Raw genomic sequence first — 16,257 nt, forward strand, 5'->3', positions numbered from 1 at the left:
AACCCATCAACATGAGAACCACAGGGAAAGAGGGAAAACTTCACTGCTTTTGTTGAGAGAATATAAAAGAGGGCCCGGTCAGACTCTGGGGCTTCCCTCATGCAGATCACAGAACTGCGAGGGAGAGGAGAGAGAGCAGGCCCTGAGGAATTCAGCCAAGGCAGAGGACAACTTCTAATAGCTAGTTCTCTTTGTCCCTCCAAAAGCCCATCACCAACTCCTCATCTTGTCTGGAAAATCTCACTGGATATCAAGCCCTGTGTACTGGGTACCAAGAGCCTTCTACACACTGGTGCGTCCCAGGAACTGCATACACACCACTCCATGGAGTCCTCACACCAGGAGTACGAAGATTATTGTCCCCATATGAGAAGGGAGGACACCTGTCCAGAGAGGTTAAGCAACATGTCCAGGCTACACTATGGGCTGGTTGTTCATAGCTGCTTCTCCAGACCCACTCTCTGCTCTGCTCTGTGCCCTGGGGAGGCTGGATCCCCTCACTTTCACAGAGGAGTAGCAGCACGGGAGGGAGGAAGGAGAGGCTGGTGTGTTTATGCCTCCACTCTCTTTACGTGGGGCCTCAGTCTGGCAGAAGTGGTCAGGTCACCATTTCTGCCTTGTGCTCTCCTCCCCAAGGCTATGGCTCTTGCTGAGTCCCAGGCATGACCAAGTTCCTCCAGGCCTGGAGGTGGGAGCAGTGCTGTTCATCTCTGGGGGCTTCTTGATGGTCCTGGGACATTTCCCACACCTCCGGGAACTGTCCCTTTACAGGCAGCCTTCAGGCACCCTCTGAGTGTTCATCTCCTCCCAGCCTCACCGACAAGCAGAGCGGGGATTTGAACCCCACCAGAACTGACTGAGAAGCCTAGGCTACTAATTATGATGGTCCACTCTGAGATGGGTGACTTACGCTGTAAAGGAGAAGCACAGAATCACTCCTGAAGAGACAAACACACAAATATAACACAACCGTTCCAGGTCCGCTTTCATCCATGTCCCTAACAGCCGAGTCCAGAGTGTCCAGTTGGAATCTCCAATCATGCAACTTTCCTTTGAAGAGATAAACTGCTGGTAGAAGGATCTGAACTTAATAAGTCTTTGGGTGGCTTCAATTGATTTCTGTCTGTGATGGTGTCTCGAAGACTCTGCCAGGACTTGGCTTTCTGGCAGGTCTTACGAAACCAAGGGCTGGGCCAGCCAATTCTATAACAGTTGCTCCAGATCATGTACATTCCAGGGACCTCCCCAGTTCAGAGCTAATAACTAACACCATCAACTTTAAACTTGTGGTTTAATCACATAAATGTGAAAAAGGTCCCAAGAGAAAAAGCCCACAACTTTGAAAATTCTTTAGACTTTGCCTTTGGTGCTGGGCCAGTTCATGCTAAGCTATTCACTCAGATTCACTCTAGAGCAGGATTTCTTGGCCTTAATACCATGGATATTTGGGGTTGGAGAATTCTTGGTTGTGGGAGGGCTGTTCTGTGTTCTGCAGGGTGCTTAACAGCATTCCTAGCCTCTACCCACTAGAGGCCAACACCACCACCTCCTCAGTTGTGACAACTAAAAATATCTCCAGACACTGTCAAATGTCTCTTGGAGGGAGTGGGGGAGTGGGGTGGCAGGGAGCACCCTATGTCGAGAATCTCGACCCTAAAGGAACAGTTTCATTAGGATGGACTCAAACTCAGCCTCTCAAGCTTTATACAAACAACCCACTTTATCATGTGCAAAATACTGATCCATCCGTCTAGTGTTCATGTGTCTTCTAAATTTAGCCCAGTTTTATTATGATTATCAAAATTGAGAGCTAAATTTTCTAAACAGGCTCAGCCTAAGCCACCTCTTAAGATGAAAACCATATGTGGCCAAAGTTACCTTCGGACGGGGCCAAAATTACCTTTGGAAGGTAGTAGGTAGGTAGGAAGGTAGGCATCATTTAGAAGACACCATTCTGTAGAAACCATACCAACCCTCAGGGTTCCAACAAGGTGTTTGCTTCTCTTTAGTGGAATGTCATAAAAAGTACTGGGCTTGTAGTGGGGGGCCATGTGACCATGACACACAAAACCTTACACTCTAAAATCACATTTGGTACAGCATGCTGTTCATACTATCCAAAGGCACACGAAAGCTAGGAACGACTCAAGAAAAAGCAGATCTGCGACCTCCATGTTAGGGCTTACATGGAAACCAACACTTGAGCTGGATATTGTACAGGATCAGAAGCCCTTTTCAGATTGTAATCTTCACTCCCCTGACCCATGACCCCCAGATAATGCTTCTGATGGAGTTCACCTCATTAAAGATGTACAGAATGTAATTCCACTGTATTACCATCTAGGACAAAAAAAGAAGTTTCTAGTTTCAGGTCTAATTATTGCAATATTGGTTAATGGACAGATCTGATTTCAACTATAAACAGAAAACGACAAAAAAAAAAAAAAGAAAAAGCAATTTAAGATTATTTTTTTTCATGTCTCATTACTCTATCTGTACTCTATCAGTGCTTTATCATTATCTCGAACTCAAACCTTATGACCCCAAACATCAACCCCTGCGTATGAAGACTTCCTTTGAGCTTGCTTAAATTCTCCTAAAATCAGATAGAGAGACATTGTCTTGGCTCAGGATTGCTTCAGGATCAGAACAGGATCAACTCCAATATTCATTTGTCTTTCCATGCCCAGTACGGCTGGTGGAATTCCTAGATAAACTGCATGCTCATTTTCTTACAAGAGCAAAGAAGAAGACAAGCCTTTCCTCAAGGTTGAAGACATTATCTAATTCTAAATTGCCAATGCATCTCAAGAGCACCTCTGGCCCTTGTCATGGACCCAGACAGAATACCAATGACATAAAAAAAAACCTATTTTGGAAAGTCTACACAAGCATTAAAATGGATAGTCCTGAGTAATAGCAGCTAGCAAATAAATTGACTAAACTTGAGGTTTCTTGTTAATTCACTTTTTCCAGCTCAGCAGGAAATAGTTACTTTTAAGTAGATGTTCTAATGTAATTAGCAGCAACACTCACTCAGTATTTATTGGTATCTCTGATGTGCCAGGCACTGTGTTAGGCATAAGGAAGTCAGATATGAAAAACAACTTCCCCAAAATATTTTTCAGGATAAAGTGGTCTATCCAAGAGATCAAAACAACTATTATCTAAAGAAAATATTAGCTCTTCTTGCCAGCAGAGTCTGACCCCATCTAGGCAGAACCAGCTGGTCTAGAATGGGAGTACAACTAAAAATCTCACTCTTAAACTCTCACCCCAAGCAGTTAACCCTTCTTCACTTATATCTAGTCACTAATCCACTTAGTCAATAACTTAGTTTATCTGAACTTGTTAGCAAATTCATTCATAAACAAATGGAGAAAGATCCACTTAAAACAAGGGGTATTTTAATAGGTGGTTTAATATAATCTCAACTATCAATTTATCAAGAATCATCCTCTGAGTTTTCTTCCTCCATTAGGGTTAGATCCTTAGAAGGAAATAGCCCACATATGTCAATTCTCTGCAAAAGTTCCCTTTCTGCACTAAACCCACTGTCCTTCCTTCAGTCTTTAGAGAGTGGTCTATATTGGCAAATACATGTCCAATACATCATGACCCATGTAGTAAATTTCTGCATATAGGATAAAAAGCTGTCTCTATAGATAAGTGTGTCTGTGGGGTGCCTGGGTGGCTCATTTGTTAAGTGTCTGCCTTTGGCTCAGGTCATGATCAAGGTCCTGGGATCAAGCCCTGCATCGGGCTCTCCACTCAGTGGGAAGCCTGCTTCTCCCTCTCCCACTCTCCCTGCTTGTGTTCTTCTCTCACTGTGTCCCTGTCAGATAAATAAATAAAATCTTAAAAAAAGATTCGTGTTTTATTTTTTCATGCTATTTGTTCATTCACTAGATCATAAAACATTTACCTAATATCTATTTCTGCTCCAAGCATTAGGAGATAACAAAGGTGAGTGTGGGCATGGACTCTCCTCTGGGAAGATGACACGGGAGAGGGGGGAAATTTTAACACAGAGATGTGGGGGACGGGGGACAATTTACTACATATACAGTGAGCTAAGCCCTGTATCCCTGGTATGCACAAGATGTAAGGGAAACACATAAGAGGAATCAAAGGAGGCTTTAGAGAAGATCCTTCAACTAGATGGCTAAGAGCTCAGAGGGCACCCAGTGGAAGAGGTCTTTTAAGCACAGAGGAAATGTGAGAAAACATAGCACCTTTCAGATAGCAACAGTGTTTGGCGCTGATGAAATGCCTCCACATGTTGTGGAGGCAAAAGACTGGTAGTAGAGATCAGATAACCAAAATCTTGAGTGCCCATAAGGACTTGTTATAGATAATGGAGAGCCACTAGAGCTATTTAAAGACAGATATATATATATATATATATATATATATATATATATATATATATATATTTGGTTGGGATGCTAATAAGAACCTGGAAGATATGAGATCTATTAGAAGCTATTGAAATGATCCAGATGTGAGATGGTTAAGAGCAGGGTTAAGACAGAGGCAATGGGGAGACAGGAAAGAGGGCTGAGTTGAGAGAAAGGAGCACATGAACACTTGGTAACTGCACGGAGGTGTGAGCATTGAGGGAGTTGTCAAAAATTATATGCATGCTTCCAGCTTAAATGACTAGGCCAAAAGAGATGGTCTAAACCAGATGAAGACTGGAAGGTATGAACAGGTTTGAGGGGGTAGGGAGTTTATGGGTGAGAGATGGGCACAGCTCCCATCTGAATGTCCCTGATGGGCACCTGTTGAGTGTGGCATGTCTGCAGAACATTCAGATGCTGATGTCTAAGGAGGTAGGATCCATGTGTCCTAAACTCCAGAAGGCCAAGGCTGAAGATGCAGACCTGGTAGTTTTCATCAATGGTAGGGAGATCAAAATCACATGTGGGGATGTAAGAAAACAGCCAGAAGTTAGGCATAAAAACAGAGGGTTTCGGAGAAAGGTCCCTTGGAAAATCCCAATGCTTAGGAGGCAGGCAGGCAGAACAGTCAGTAGGAAGACTGAAACAGAATGCCAAGAAAGACTGAGATAAATGATAAGAAAACAGTGATGAGAAATGCAGAAGATATGACAGCCAAGTAACATGCTGAATCTGGAGATTATCTAGAGAATACATAAGGACCAAAAGCTGCCCAGTCTAGAGAGTCAACGAGAATCTACTGGAACTTCCAAATGGATCTGGCAGAGGCAACTTTCTCAGAGGATGTTCCAGCTTCAGAAGGCTCTAAAAATTCATGCCATACTCAGAGGCAGATAAGATGCACTGCAGGGTCACCGACCCCTGGAATTCTCCTGCAAAAGCATACTTTAGGGACTGGAAGATCAATGTGTGATTGTCCTGCCACATTGCAAATAGTGTATCATTTGGCACAAATGCCTTATCAGGGTGGGTGGGGGAAAATCAGGGGTGGTAGAGTGGGGGCAGGGTGGTAGAGTGGGGGCAGTGGTGCTGGAGGGAAAAGTGGAACAGCAGAGGCTTGATCAAGGTCCTGACCACAGCTAGGACTGCTACAAGGAACTGGGTAATTATTCACCTTTGTTATTTCTCAGTTCTTAGTCAACAACTCTGGAAATTCAAAGTACCACACTGACTGAAGAATGCTCAATGTTCCTACCTATAGAGGCCTCCTGAATGTCCCCAGGAGCATTAACCCAAGGCTCTCACCTGGGATGAAAGGTAGATTCCCTGTTAGTGCTTCCAGATGCAGACAAGCTCATTCACCCCCAGGGCCTGCTCCAGAATGGGTCCTGTAACTTCTGATGCACTTTCTTTTTGTCAAGTAAGAACAAGCTAATTCCTATTCTAAAACTGAATATTTTGTTTCCATTAAACAGATTTTAAGATGCAAATTTGTAAATGTTGGTTAAAAACGATTATAATGCAATCTTGGAAACAATTCTCCATGGGCCTCTCCTGTTTCTGCAGTCTTACAAGCAGAGGCATGGACAGTCTTTACTCTGGGATATCTTTCTGAAGATGTGTGCATAGTGAATGGCCTTGGAAGACAGAGATGGTGCCTCCCCATGGAGCAAAGGACTGGCTGGTTTAGCGCTTGCTGTGATGAAGAGAAGATCTCCCTCTGGGAGAAAGGGAAGATGTGTTTACTGCTCACTATAAAAGATGAGCGGTCCCTAGGCTCAAGGTTCCTCTCTGTGTATGCAGCCATCACTTGGACCTATTTGCATCAACTTGAAGGAACTGGGGCTTGGAGAAATGGCACAGATGCTGATACTTTGACTACTACTGTTGCTATGTGTAATCAAGTCCATTGTCTCCGACCATGCAGTTTCATGCCTTGTGCCTCCATCCACAAAGCTGTGGCAGACTAACTTATTAACTGACAAGCATACTTCAGAGTTTTTGACACCTAATTACTACCTGTGAAATGATCATGTTGATCACACAATACCATTCCTTAATGTTTCCAGTCCATTCCCTGCCTTGTCTTCACTTAAGCATACTTAAGACTCATATATGCTCTACTTCAAAAGGATTCAAGACTATGTCTGAAAATATGGCGCATGAAATCACGCTGCAGGCCACTGTCATTTTCTATAGGAGAAAAAAAGGGAGAGTTTTACCCTTCTCCATTTTTAGAGACAGAGAAAAAGTGAGGCAGGAAAAGAGAATGATTTGCAAGGGCTCATAAAGCAGTTCCATGGCAGGTGTAGCCAGCAGTGCCTTGGGCTTGGGGAGAGTTTCTGAGAGGTTCTAACTGACCAAATGGCATCAAGTCGCAGCCGTCAGGTGAAGTGTGGGGGAGGTGGGGCTGCCCTGAGTCACATTAACCACAAGGAATCTAGTTTCTTGCCAGTGCATGAAATACTGGACTGGAGGCGTCCAAAATCTCTATGCAAGGGAACCAGCATGCATTACGCTGATGACCGATGATATTCCATCGCTACTGTGCCAACTGGAAACAGGATACCAGATGTTTCTGATTTCTGCCATGTGGATTGGGTAACTCAGGAGAGTGTCTACACCTGAAGGAGACTCAAAACATGTCACACAAGGCAACAAAGGTGCTCAGTCAATGACTGGTAACAATGACAAAAGCTGTGATGATGAACGATGCCCACGTGAAAAATGATTACTCACATAAGCCAATGGAACATTTCAGGATATAACTATAGGTCTATATTTTATTTCCAGGTGAGAAGATAAGGTAGCTAGAGGAAGAGTGCTATTTACCAGCACTTTAAAAGCTTGGATCTATGACAGAAAACATCGTACAGCATGTCAGTAATTTCTGTAAATGCCTCCAGGTGAATGCTGGTGAGTAGGCCATGGCCATACAGGTTACAGTGTAGATCTCCAAGGCCCAACAAGACATTTGGAAATATCTAGGAATCCAGGTATGGGAAGGAAAAATAAACCACCATTGAAAATATTTTTCCCTGACATAATACAGTGTGGGAAAATTTTCAAATGCATCTCTAAAGTATGATTTCTGTGTGCATTGTAAAGAGCACTGAGCTAAAAATAAAAATAATCTAGCCATAATGTATGCTTTCATGGCTGTATTGAGGGCAAAAGCCACTTGTGGTCTCATGACAGCAGCTGCTTTTGAACGGGAAAGGTAATTTCTCTCCACTTAGCCTTGGGGTGGACTCCGTGGTATCAGTCAAGGAGCAAGAAAGCCACCCAGAACTAGCCTCCAGGAAAGGTAGTTCCCCACAGGGCCACCTGACAGGGACCAACATCAATGCCCAGTTTTGAGATGGATGATGTCTCCATTTTGTTTCCACGAAGTAAGTTATGTGGATCTGGGGTACCCACTGGGGTAACAGGTTACTGGGTTTAAATGATTTCATTTGTGGGTACGCAGATTACTTCTGTTCCTCAGCAACTTTCTCAAGAGTCATAGCAAAGAATCCGCTCCCAATAAGAATACTGAATCTTTTTCTCTAATTAGTGAGAATAACTTATTTCCAAAGACATCTGCGAGTTTCTGAAAATAACCGGAAGTAAACTTACTAGATATTCTGATCTGTACTACTAGGGCTGAGTGAAAATAAGGCAAGGCTAATTAAGGCAATGAAGAGAGAGGTCCTTTATGTTTACCTAAATTGGGGGCTGATTGTCTCCATGAATTGCAGCACAGTGCAAATGAGAACACATGTATGTGTTTGCTCCTCACTTGGGCCTGGTAGTTTCACACAGAGGAAAAATATTCAGACCATCACCATGAAGTCTAGGCAGTCCTGGGACACACATCTGCTGGGAGCCACAAGAGGGCCAGATGGAAAAATAATTCAAGCACACACTGACGCGATGGTGGGGGCAGTGGCTTAAAGTTATACAAAAGTCAGAGCAGATTTAGCTGGGAAAGGCTTCTGGCTGAGGGACCTCACTAGATGGCCCATAATGCTATTGGCATTTTAACATTTACCTTTCCTTCTTTCTAAATATATTTTGTAAGAGCAAAGGTAAAGGAGGGGTTTAATGCTTTCCTATCTTCTGCTAATAAAAATTCTGTAGAATCTTTAATAAACCAAAAAACCATAAAGTGACCTTTCATCCCGAGATATATATAATTCAGTCACAAATATCAGTTTTTCCTCTCTTTTGCAAACATAACTCTGAAATGTAGGCTGCAACATATGTAGGAGGTCAAAGCAAAGGGATGGTACAGTGTGAACGTGATCACTACCACAAATACCGGGGTGCTGTGATGCCCTCATAAATGGCTGGGTCGAGCAGAAAAAGATGGCTTCTACCCCCAGGATGATGTCCCCTCGTTCTGCAAATGGTGTTCCTTCCCATCTATCTGAATCTCAGTAAAATATGGGTAGCAGCATCTCCCGCGCCTCCTCGGATGCTCGAGGAGGGGTTGAGTAGTAGCATTTGTGAGGAGGGACAGAGAACTACAGAAGCGTGAAGATGATCCACCCTAGGATTCCACAAGGAGAGAGAATGAAAGAGCGAGTCAGCCCCGGGCCCGTTTGGACCACAGAGTGCCAGGTGTTTGGAGCGGGACAAACACATCTGGATGTGTCATCAGATTCTTTTTATTCTTCCCCCAGATGTTGGGACATTGCAAATGTGAGGGATAAGCAAAAAACTACTGTGAGCCTTTAATAATGGAAGCTGGTAAGAAGAACAGACTAAGAACTGGAGACTAGTAGAAGGTTTCAGAGAACCACAACCAGCTAGGCTGACAGAAGGCTTGCTGCCAGCCCAGCTTTGTGTTTCTGCCTTTAGGGCTAAGGTCTCCAAATGGGAAGGTAGTCTCAGCCCCTTTCTGAGACCACCCTCTTACAGCATTTCCTCTTATACACTTCCAATCGCCAATTATGCCTTTCACCAATGTATTAGGACACAGGTATCAGATTGCTTGGCTGGTTCCAACTGATGTGGATAATTAATGTATGACGGACAGCTTTCCGGATTTCACAGGAACCACTACTTTGTTTTTTTAGACAAAGCAAACATGATACGATGTTATTGCATTAATTTGTAATAATGTCTCATTTTAAGCCCAGCATCCCTACTTCAGATGCGTGTGGTGTGAATTCTGTCAAACGTTCTCTCAGTCTGAGTCAGTTCTCTGAAGAGGAAAAGGACACCTACTATTCATCTCTCTCAAAGCATACTGAAATAACTTTATTTTCCCCAATGCATATTGCATGTACCCCAAATAAGTATCTTCTGTCTTCTTACTGTAGTTTAACATATTCTGCCTTTTTGGATGCCTGGGTGGCTCGGTCGGTTAAACATGTGCCTTCAGCTCAGGTCAAGATCCTAGTCCTGGGATTGAGTCCTGCATAGGGCTCCCCGCTTGGTATTGGGCTCCCTCCTCAGTGGGAACTCTGCTTCTTTCTCTCTCTCTCTCTCTCTGCCCCTCCCCCCACTCATACTGTCTCTCTCTCTCTCTTCAAAATAAATAAATAAATAAATAAAATCTTTTAAAAAATATATTCTGCCTTTACAATTGGACAGAACAATCTCGAGTTTGACCATCCCCAGGCAAAATTCTTGAGGAAATGTCTTTTCATCACAAGCATCAAGAAGACGAAAAGTTTTGAGGACAAACAATATTTATAGATACTGACAATTCTCTCTCAGCTTGGGGCCGCTCTGTATTTCCCAGTTTAGACAGCCATTCCGCAAACTGGAGAGGGTACAACTCTTAGAGTTAAAAGTCCCCAGATTAAGTGGTGAACCGCAGCTTCGCAGGGGAATGGTTTTCATCTCGCTTCTGGCAATATCACAATTTAGATCAAGCAGGGATACCAGGCAGGGGCTGGAAAGCACAGAGCTGTCACAGAACAGTCTGTTTATCTGAGTCTTCGAGTCTCAGGATTTTCAAACCAACATTACTCATCTATGACTGACCCATCTGCCTGGGACAATCTTCCCCAGCTCGGGGACCAGCAGGAACTGGACATGATAGAAAGCCGCAGGGAAGCCAGCCTGCTCCTACAGAATGAGCCCCGAGGCTTGGAGAGCCCGCGAGGACTTGGGACGGACAACACTGTTCCGTTACATCCAGTTCTGCTGAGGTCATGCAGTGCTGCCTCGCTGAAATTCAACTTGACGCCATATTTAGTCAGTACCTCTAAGAGTTAAAAGTTGAGCTTGTCTGTTGTCTTCAGTTGGCCAGGCTGCAAGCCATAACACCCGGTCACACTGAAAAGTGCTAGCTGCAGGCTCGTCAACACACGGCATAGACGCCAGTGCCCAAGACCCATCCTCTCTGTTAATGTGAGAGAGAACGGACCCACCATCCTCAGAGCCATCAGGAAAACATCTGATGCTTCAGGCTGCAGCATACAACATTGTTTTTCTCCAAATAAAGCTAAGATGACAGACAATCTCTCCAGAGAGAGCCCGTCTGTCTCCACACAAGCGTCTACACCCACACCACACGCGCCAGTAATCGCTACTATCTTCCCTTTCTTCTGATTCAATGTTTAACTCCTATTTCCACTGGGTCTGCATTTTTTCTTTGCTTGCTTTGATTAATTTTATTCTCCATCAGTTTAATTGGAAACAGACCCATAATTCCCAAGGTCAGAACATTTTAAAGTGGCCGCTTTATTGGGCAGAGCCAATAAATAAATAATATCCAAATTATAGGGTTCGAAGTTAATACCCTGTGATTAAGGAAGAAAATGGCCAAGGAAGCCTTGCACTGACAATCTTCACACACAATTCTGCTTTCACAGAAGTGACTCTGAAGGCAGCTGGTTTATTCGCACGGTGCAGTTGTCCTGAGTTTACCCTCGGTGACTACTCGGTACCACTCTGCATGGAGTAATGGTCCCTACTGCCCAGAAGCTTAACACGAATTACCCCATCAGAGTTCCCTCCACTCTCCTGGCACTCACCTTGGGGATGCTGAGCTGTTCCCAGAGAGGAGGAGGATCCCGGGAGAGCCTCTTCTGAGTCTATAGATGGAGGGCTACAGCGAGGGGTGGGGGAGGAAGGGGCTGCCCGGGAGGTCAGGTCCAAGGAGAGGTCACCTCTGCCCCGGCTCGCACTCCGGCTTCTCAGTTCCTTCTCGTGTGCCTCGGCTGCCAACTGCTCCAAGTATTTGTATCTGAAAGTTAAATTCCAAAGGGTTTCCGTAAAAAGAAAGAGGAGCCTGTGGCCGATGCTTGTTTATGCCTGAGACACCTGCAGAGTGAGCTGGTTTCCTGATGCACAGAGCACAGCGCGGGGCCGGCTGGAGGGCCGGTCTGCCAACAGCAGCCAGCAGAGCCAAGATGCTAATGATTAAAAGCCCCGCATCATTCGTAACCAAACAAATTGGGAGAAATGGCAACATCACACAGTCTCCAGATCCTGGATCACTGCTGCAGAATCCGATTTTGCTCTTTTAGGAAACATTTGTACAAATAAGCCAAACAGCAATAATGCCCATTACAGAGCCCCAGCAGTGACAGCTGAAAACCACACGCACTCCGGGCTTGCAGCTGTGAGATGGGAGGGTGCCTTGGTGAGGCGGGGAGAAACAATGCCCCCCAAATACCAAAAGGGCTTGTTGGACGAAGCCCTCCCTGAATTTCTGAACCTGCTTCAATGTTAACAGCAATACGACTGGAATTCACTTTGTTCTCTCCGTGTCGACCATGGAAACTTTTTTATATTCTAAAATATTTCTGAGTAGGACTCAGACATCCAATAGCTTGGACCTGACGTCACATATAGTTTTTTCATCAAAGTCAGTTTAAAAGAACAAAGATACATCTGTTTTGCATTTCAGGCAGGCAGAACCCACTAACTGTTTATTAAGACCAGCTACCAATCATATTCCTCATAGTGCGCTTTATAGATCAGACCAAAATAACTTTGAAATATGTGCCTCTTCCAGATGTCTGCTAATTTTACCCACCATTATTTGTTCAGAAATAAGTTTCTGAACTCAGCTGTAGCAGGTTTCTATCGCACCATCCGCTGGACTCTGAGACAGGTTATTCAAGACCCTCACTCCCATCCAGCCAGATTCACTGCTGTGGTTCCTCCCAACAGGCAAGCCCCCCGAGACTCCAGCCCACTGAAGCCCCCACCAGACACTGCACACAGTGTTCCAAATTCACCCACATCAGAAAGGCAGAGCGTATACATGAAACCTTTCAAAAGAATGCACTGATAAAGCATGCAGTTTTTCATGCATCCGGAAGGTGGGTGGGGCTCTCCCAGGTCTGTCGGTCTGTCTGTCCACGGTCGTCACCCCTGCTCCCTGCCAGTCCAGAGGCAATCTGCCCTGTGGGCCAGGCTCGCATGCGTGTATCCCTCAGCGAGGCCTGCCTTGACCACCACAGCTGGAAGTGATCTTGGCCTTGCCTCTGAACTCATGTCGGATATGTAGTCCATTCAACTCAGATGGCATTTTACATTTACTGCCTGGCATATTTAGTCATCTTTTCACATGTGTGTGTCTGTTCTCAACAAGCAGATAATAGGATTTCTGAGAACAGAAGATCACCATCCTTTGTTCTTTCCCTCAGCGCCTTGCATTAGCCCAGCCAAGGAGAAGCAGGCAAGGCATGCGGCACCCTGCCTACTGAGGTCTCTCTGCAGCCCCGGAGGCCAGGGTGGCAAATGTACCCATTTCACTTGTTGGGGGAGGGAGCCTCTTCTCGCGGTGAATGTCTGATAAAAGACGTGTGATGGGTCTGCATACGAGAACGTCTGGGGCATGATTTGAAGGACAGCTGCCTCATGGTGACAGGGCAGGGGAACTCTGCCCAGACAGAAAGCTTCAGAAACTCCGGACTTCCCTTGCCAATGATGTCCCATCTCAAAAGGCAGGAGAGGTAACAAAAGGAAGCTATTTCTGAGCTTAATTGGACCAGCAAGGAAAACCACCTAGCTGTGCAATCTTGGAAGAAGGTGACCTTGAGGGCAAGAGTCAGAGCCCCAACGGGGAGCATATTCTAAATGAGGTGGTGTCCCCTTCAGGCCAGGAATGCTGCAGGCCCGGGAGGTATGTGGGAGGTATGGCCCCTCTCTGAGTCCAAGCCTTCTGCCACAGGAGAAAGGGGCAGCCGAGAAATGGAGCTCGGACAAGGAGATCCAAGACTCCAAGCCAGGAGGCCAAGCCAATGATGAAATTCATTTCAGGGGTCACAGCCCTGGACCTGGCCTCTCCAAAGCCTTACCTGCGGGAAGCCAGACTAGCAGGGATGTGAGGGTTCACCCCACTTTCTAGGGGACGCCAGGGGTTGTTCATACCGGGTCTGGATAAATAGGACTCAAGGTTTCCTACCAGATCACAGATGTCATCCAGAGAGGATCCAGGGGACATGGGGAGAGTCGAGGATTTCATATGAAGTCTTCTGAGGCTTATCTGGTAGACAAAAATGGTGGGGGACAGGGCCTGGGGACTTGTTCGACGGGTCTCAAGTTTCAGTTTTATAAGATGAAATGAGTTCTGGAGATGGCTCAGACAACAATGTGACCATCTAACACTATTAATTGTATATGTAAAATGGTTAAAATGGTAAATTTGATATTATGGGTATTTTGTGACAGTTAAAGACTTATCTTTTTATATTTATTTCTTTATTTTTGAGAGAGAGAGACTATGTGCACATGTGCATGCTGTGGGAGGTGGCAGGGGGGACAGAGGGAGGAGAGAGAGTGAGAATCTCAAGCAGTCTCCATGCCCAGCATGGACCCTCACGACCCTGAGATCAAGACTGGAGCTGAAACCGAGTCGGATGCTTAACTGACTGAGGCACCCAGGGGGCCCACAATTTAAGACCTATAAGAAAGGGCAGGGACAGGGGACACCGAAGTCAAGAGTGACTAAATCTTTGTGAGAGATCAGTGCCCGTGTCTACCTGCAATGGGCCAGAGAGGTGAGGGGACCTGGCGGGCCTGGGAAGGGCTAAGCCACCTGGCATTTATGGGAATAGGGAGGAAGCTCGCCCTATGTCACCATATTCCCTTACAGACAGACTCTGAGTGCCCTGAGAGGCCCAACAGTACCTCATCACAGGAGCCCAGCAGTCCATGAGATGATGGTCATAGGTCCCTGTGGCTTTGCAACAAAACCCCCACCCGACAGACCCTCCTGAAGTTTCCTGTCTGCAAAGCATTGGGCTTTCCAACCACAGACCACAGCCTCAAAGAAAGACTTTTCACCTTTCCCACTTTCAGCTAAACATTCCCATTTATCCTACCTCTGTCCATATCTTTTGTTTATTCATTCCTCTTTTCATTATTTATTGAACATTTGTTGAGTGCCTGTCATGTGCTAAGAGCTGCCGTAGGTACTAGAGATTTCATAATAAACAAGGAACCCCCCCCCCCCCCCCCCCGCCTCGTGGATCTCACAGTTCAGTGGGAGAGATAGACAAACAAACCTTAGGAATGAATTCACACATCCGCCAAGGTCATGGGCTGCAGGGGCTGGTAGGACGCTCGAGGGAACATACTTACAGAAATTGCTTGACTTGAGATTAACCCAAACCTACTCACTGATGACTTTTCCTGCCACTCTTCTACTTGTGAGCTCTTCCTTACGTTAAACCAAAATCTGGCTCCTTCTAAGTTCTATCTGTCTGAGGACAGATCCTCAGACCTGCTAAGCAATGCTCAGAATTCTCTCTTACTGCTTCACTCATCACTTACATGGGTCACATCTCCAGTCCTAGCCCAGTCTGACCTTCCCCTTGCGCTCTGTTCCTATAACCCCCACTTGTCACAGGCATTCCAATACCACCCCCCTCAGACCAATCCCTGCCCCAACCCTACCCCAACATACATTCAGCCTTGATCTCATTCCTTCTTATTCCCTTAGAAAGATTACTTGTGAATGTCACTTAATCATGAACAGATAAAGCGGAAATAGCAGATAAAATCGGAAGTAGCACCTCAACAGAAACTTATTCTGGGTCTGCACTATTGTCAATAAAATAGTTTTGCCTGAGATTATGAAATGAGATAATGGGAAATCAATAAAAATAAAATCAAATGTGCCTGGATGGCCATTACATCTCAAAATAGCAAAGCCACATTCATCTTGTTATACTACAAACCTTAAAAAACCCTCTGCTGTGACTCTGGCCATTTTTCTCTGAGTCATTGTACTTAGAATAAGAGACATGGGACCCAACAAACACACCTGGCTCTACCAAGAGTTGCTAGGGACACCTGGGTTGCACAGTTGGTTAAGTTATCTGACTCTTGGTTTCAATAATGACCTCAGGGTCATGAGATCGAGCCCTCTGTCCGGCTCTGTGCTCAGTGGGGAGTCTGCTTAAGTTTCTTTCCCTCTCTCTCTCTGCCCTTCTCCCTGCTCTCTAAAATAAAAGATGTTAAAAAAAAAAAACCTTTCTAGATGGAGTCCTCTTATTTTTTAAACTCTTTCCACCTCTGACTTACAGTTTACCCATTCATTTCTGAATTCCATTGCACTTGGAGATCTTATCTTTTCTTGGTCTACCAGAAAGCCCCCAAAGCTTTCCAAACAAGGACAAAAGTTTATATCCTTCTCTCCCTTCTTCACCAGGTAACTCAAGAAGCAAACTAACCAAGAAAAGTGGCTGGTCCAAACCAAAGGGAAATTCTTGGCTGCTTCCACAACCCTCCATGTAAGCAGAGATGGGGTCCACATGAGGCCATAGAAAGCTTGCTCCTGCACTGGTGAAGAAGGCCCAGGCAGATGGCTACATGGGGCAAAGACTGATGTCAGAACAAGAGGAACCAGGAAACGAGTGGCAAACACCCCTCTGTGTAGGTTTTCCAGGCATGAGTG

At 45.3% G+C, this 16,257-nt stretch overlaps 1 protein-coding gene across 16 annotated transcripts in view; it reads right to left on the reverse strand.

Moving 5' to 3' along the window:
- The window catches only part of FHOD3 (formin homology 2 domain containing 3), a 458,821-nt gene that overhangs the window by 71,104 nt on the left and 371,460 nt on the right, over positions 1–16,257 (reverse strand). For all 16 annotated transcript variants that reach the window (XM_059139157.1, XM_059139159.1, XM_059139160.1 and 13 more), the window contains one exon: positions 11,378–11,589. In XM_059139157.1, coding sequence (XP_058995140.1) covers positions 11,378–11,589 — 212 coding nt within the window. The remainder of the gene's footprint in view (positions 1–11,377; positions 11,590–16,257) is intronic.

The sequence above is a fragment of the Mustela lutreola genome, chromosome 11, assembly GCF_030435805.1.
Source record: "Mustela lutreola isolate mMusLut2 chromosome 11, mMusLut2.pri, whole genome shotgun sequence".
Lineage (NCBI taxonomy): Eukaryota > Metazoa > Chordata > Mammalia > Carnivora > Mustelidae > Mustela > Mustela lutreola.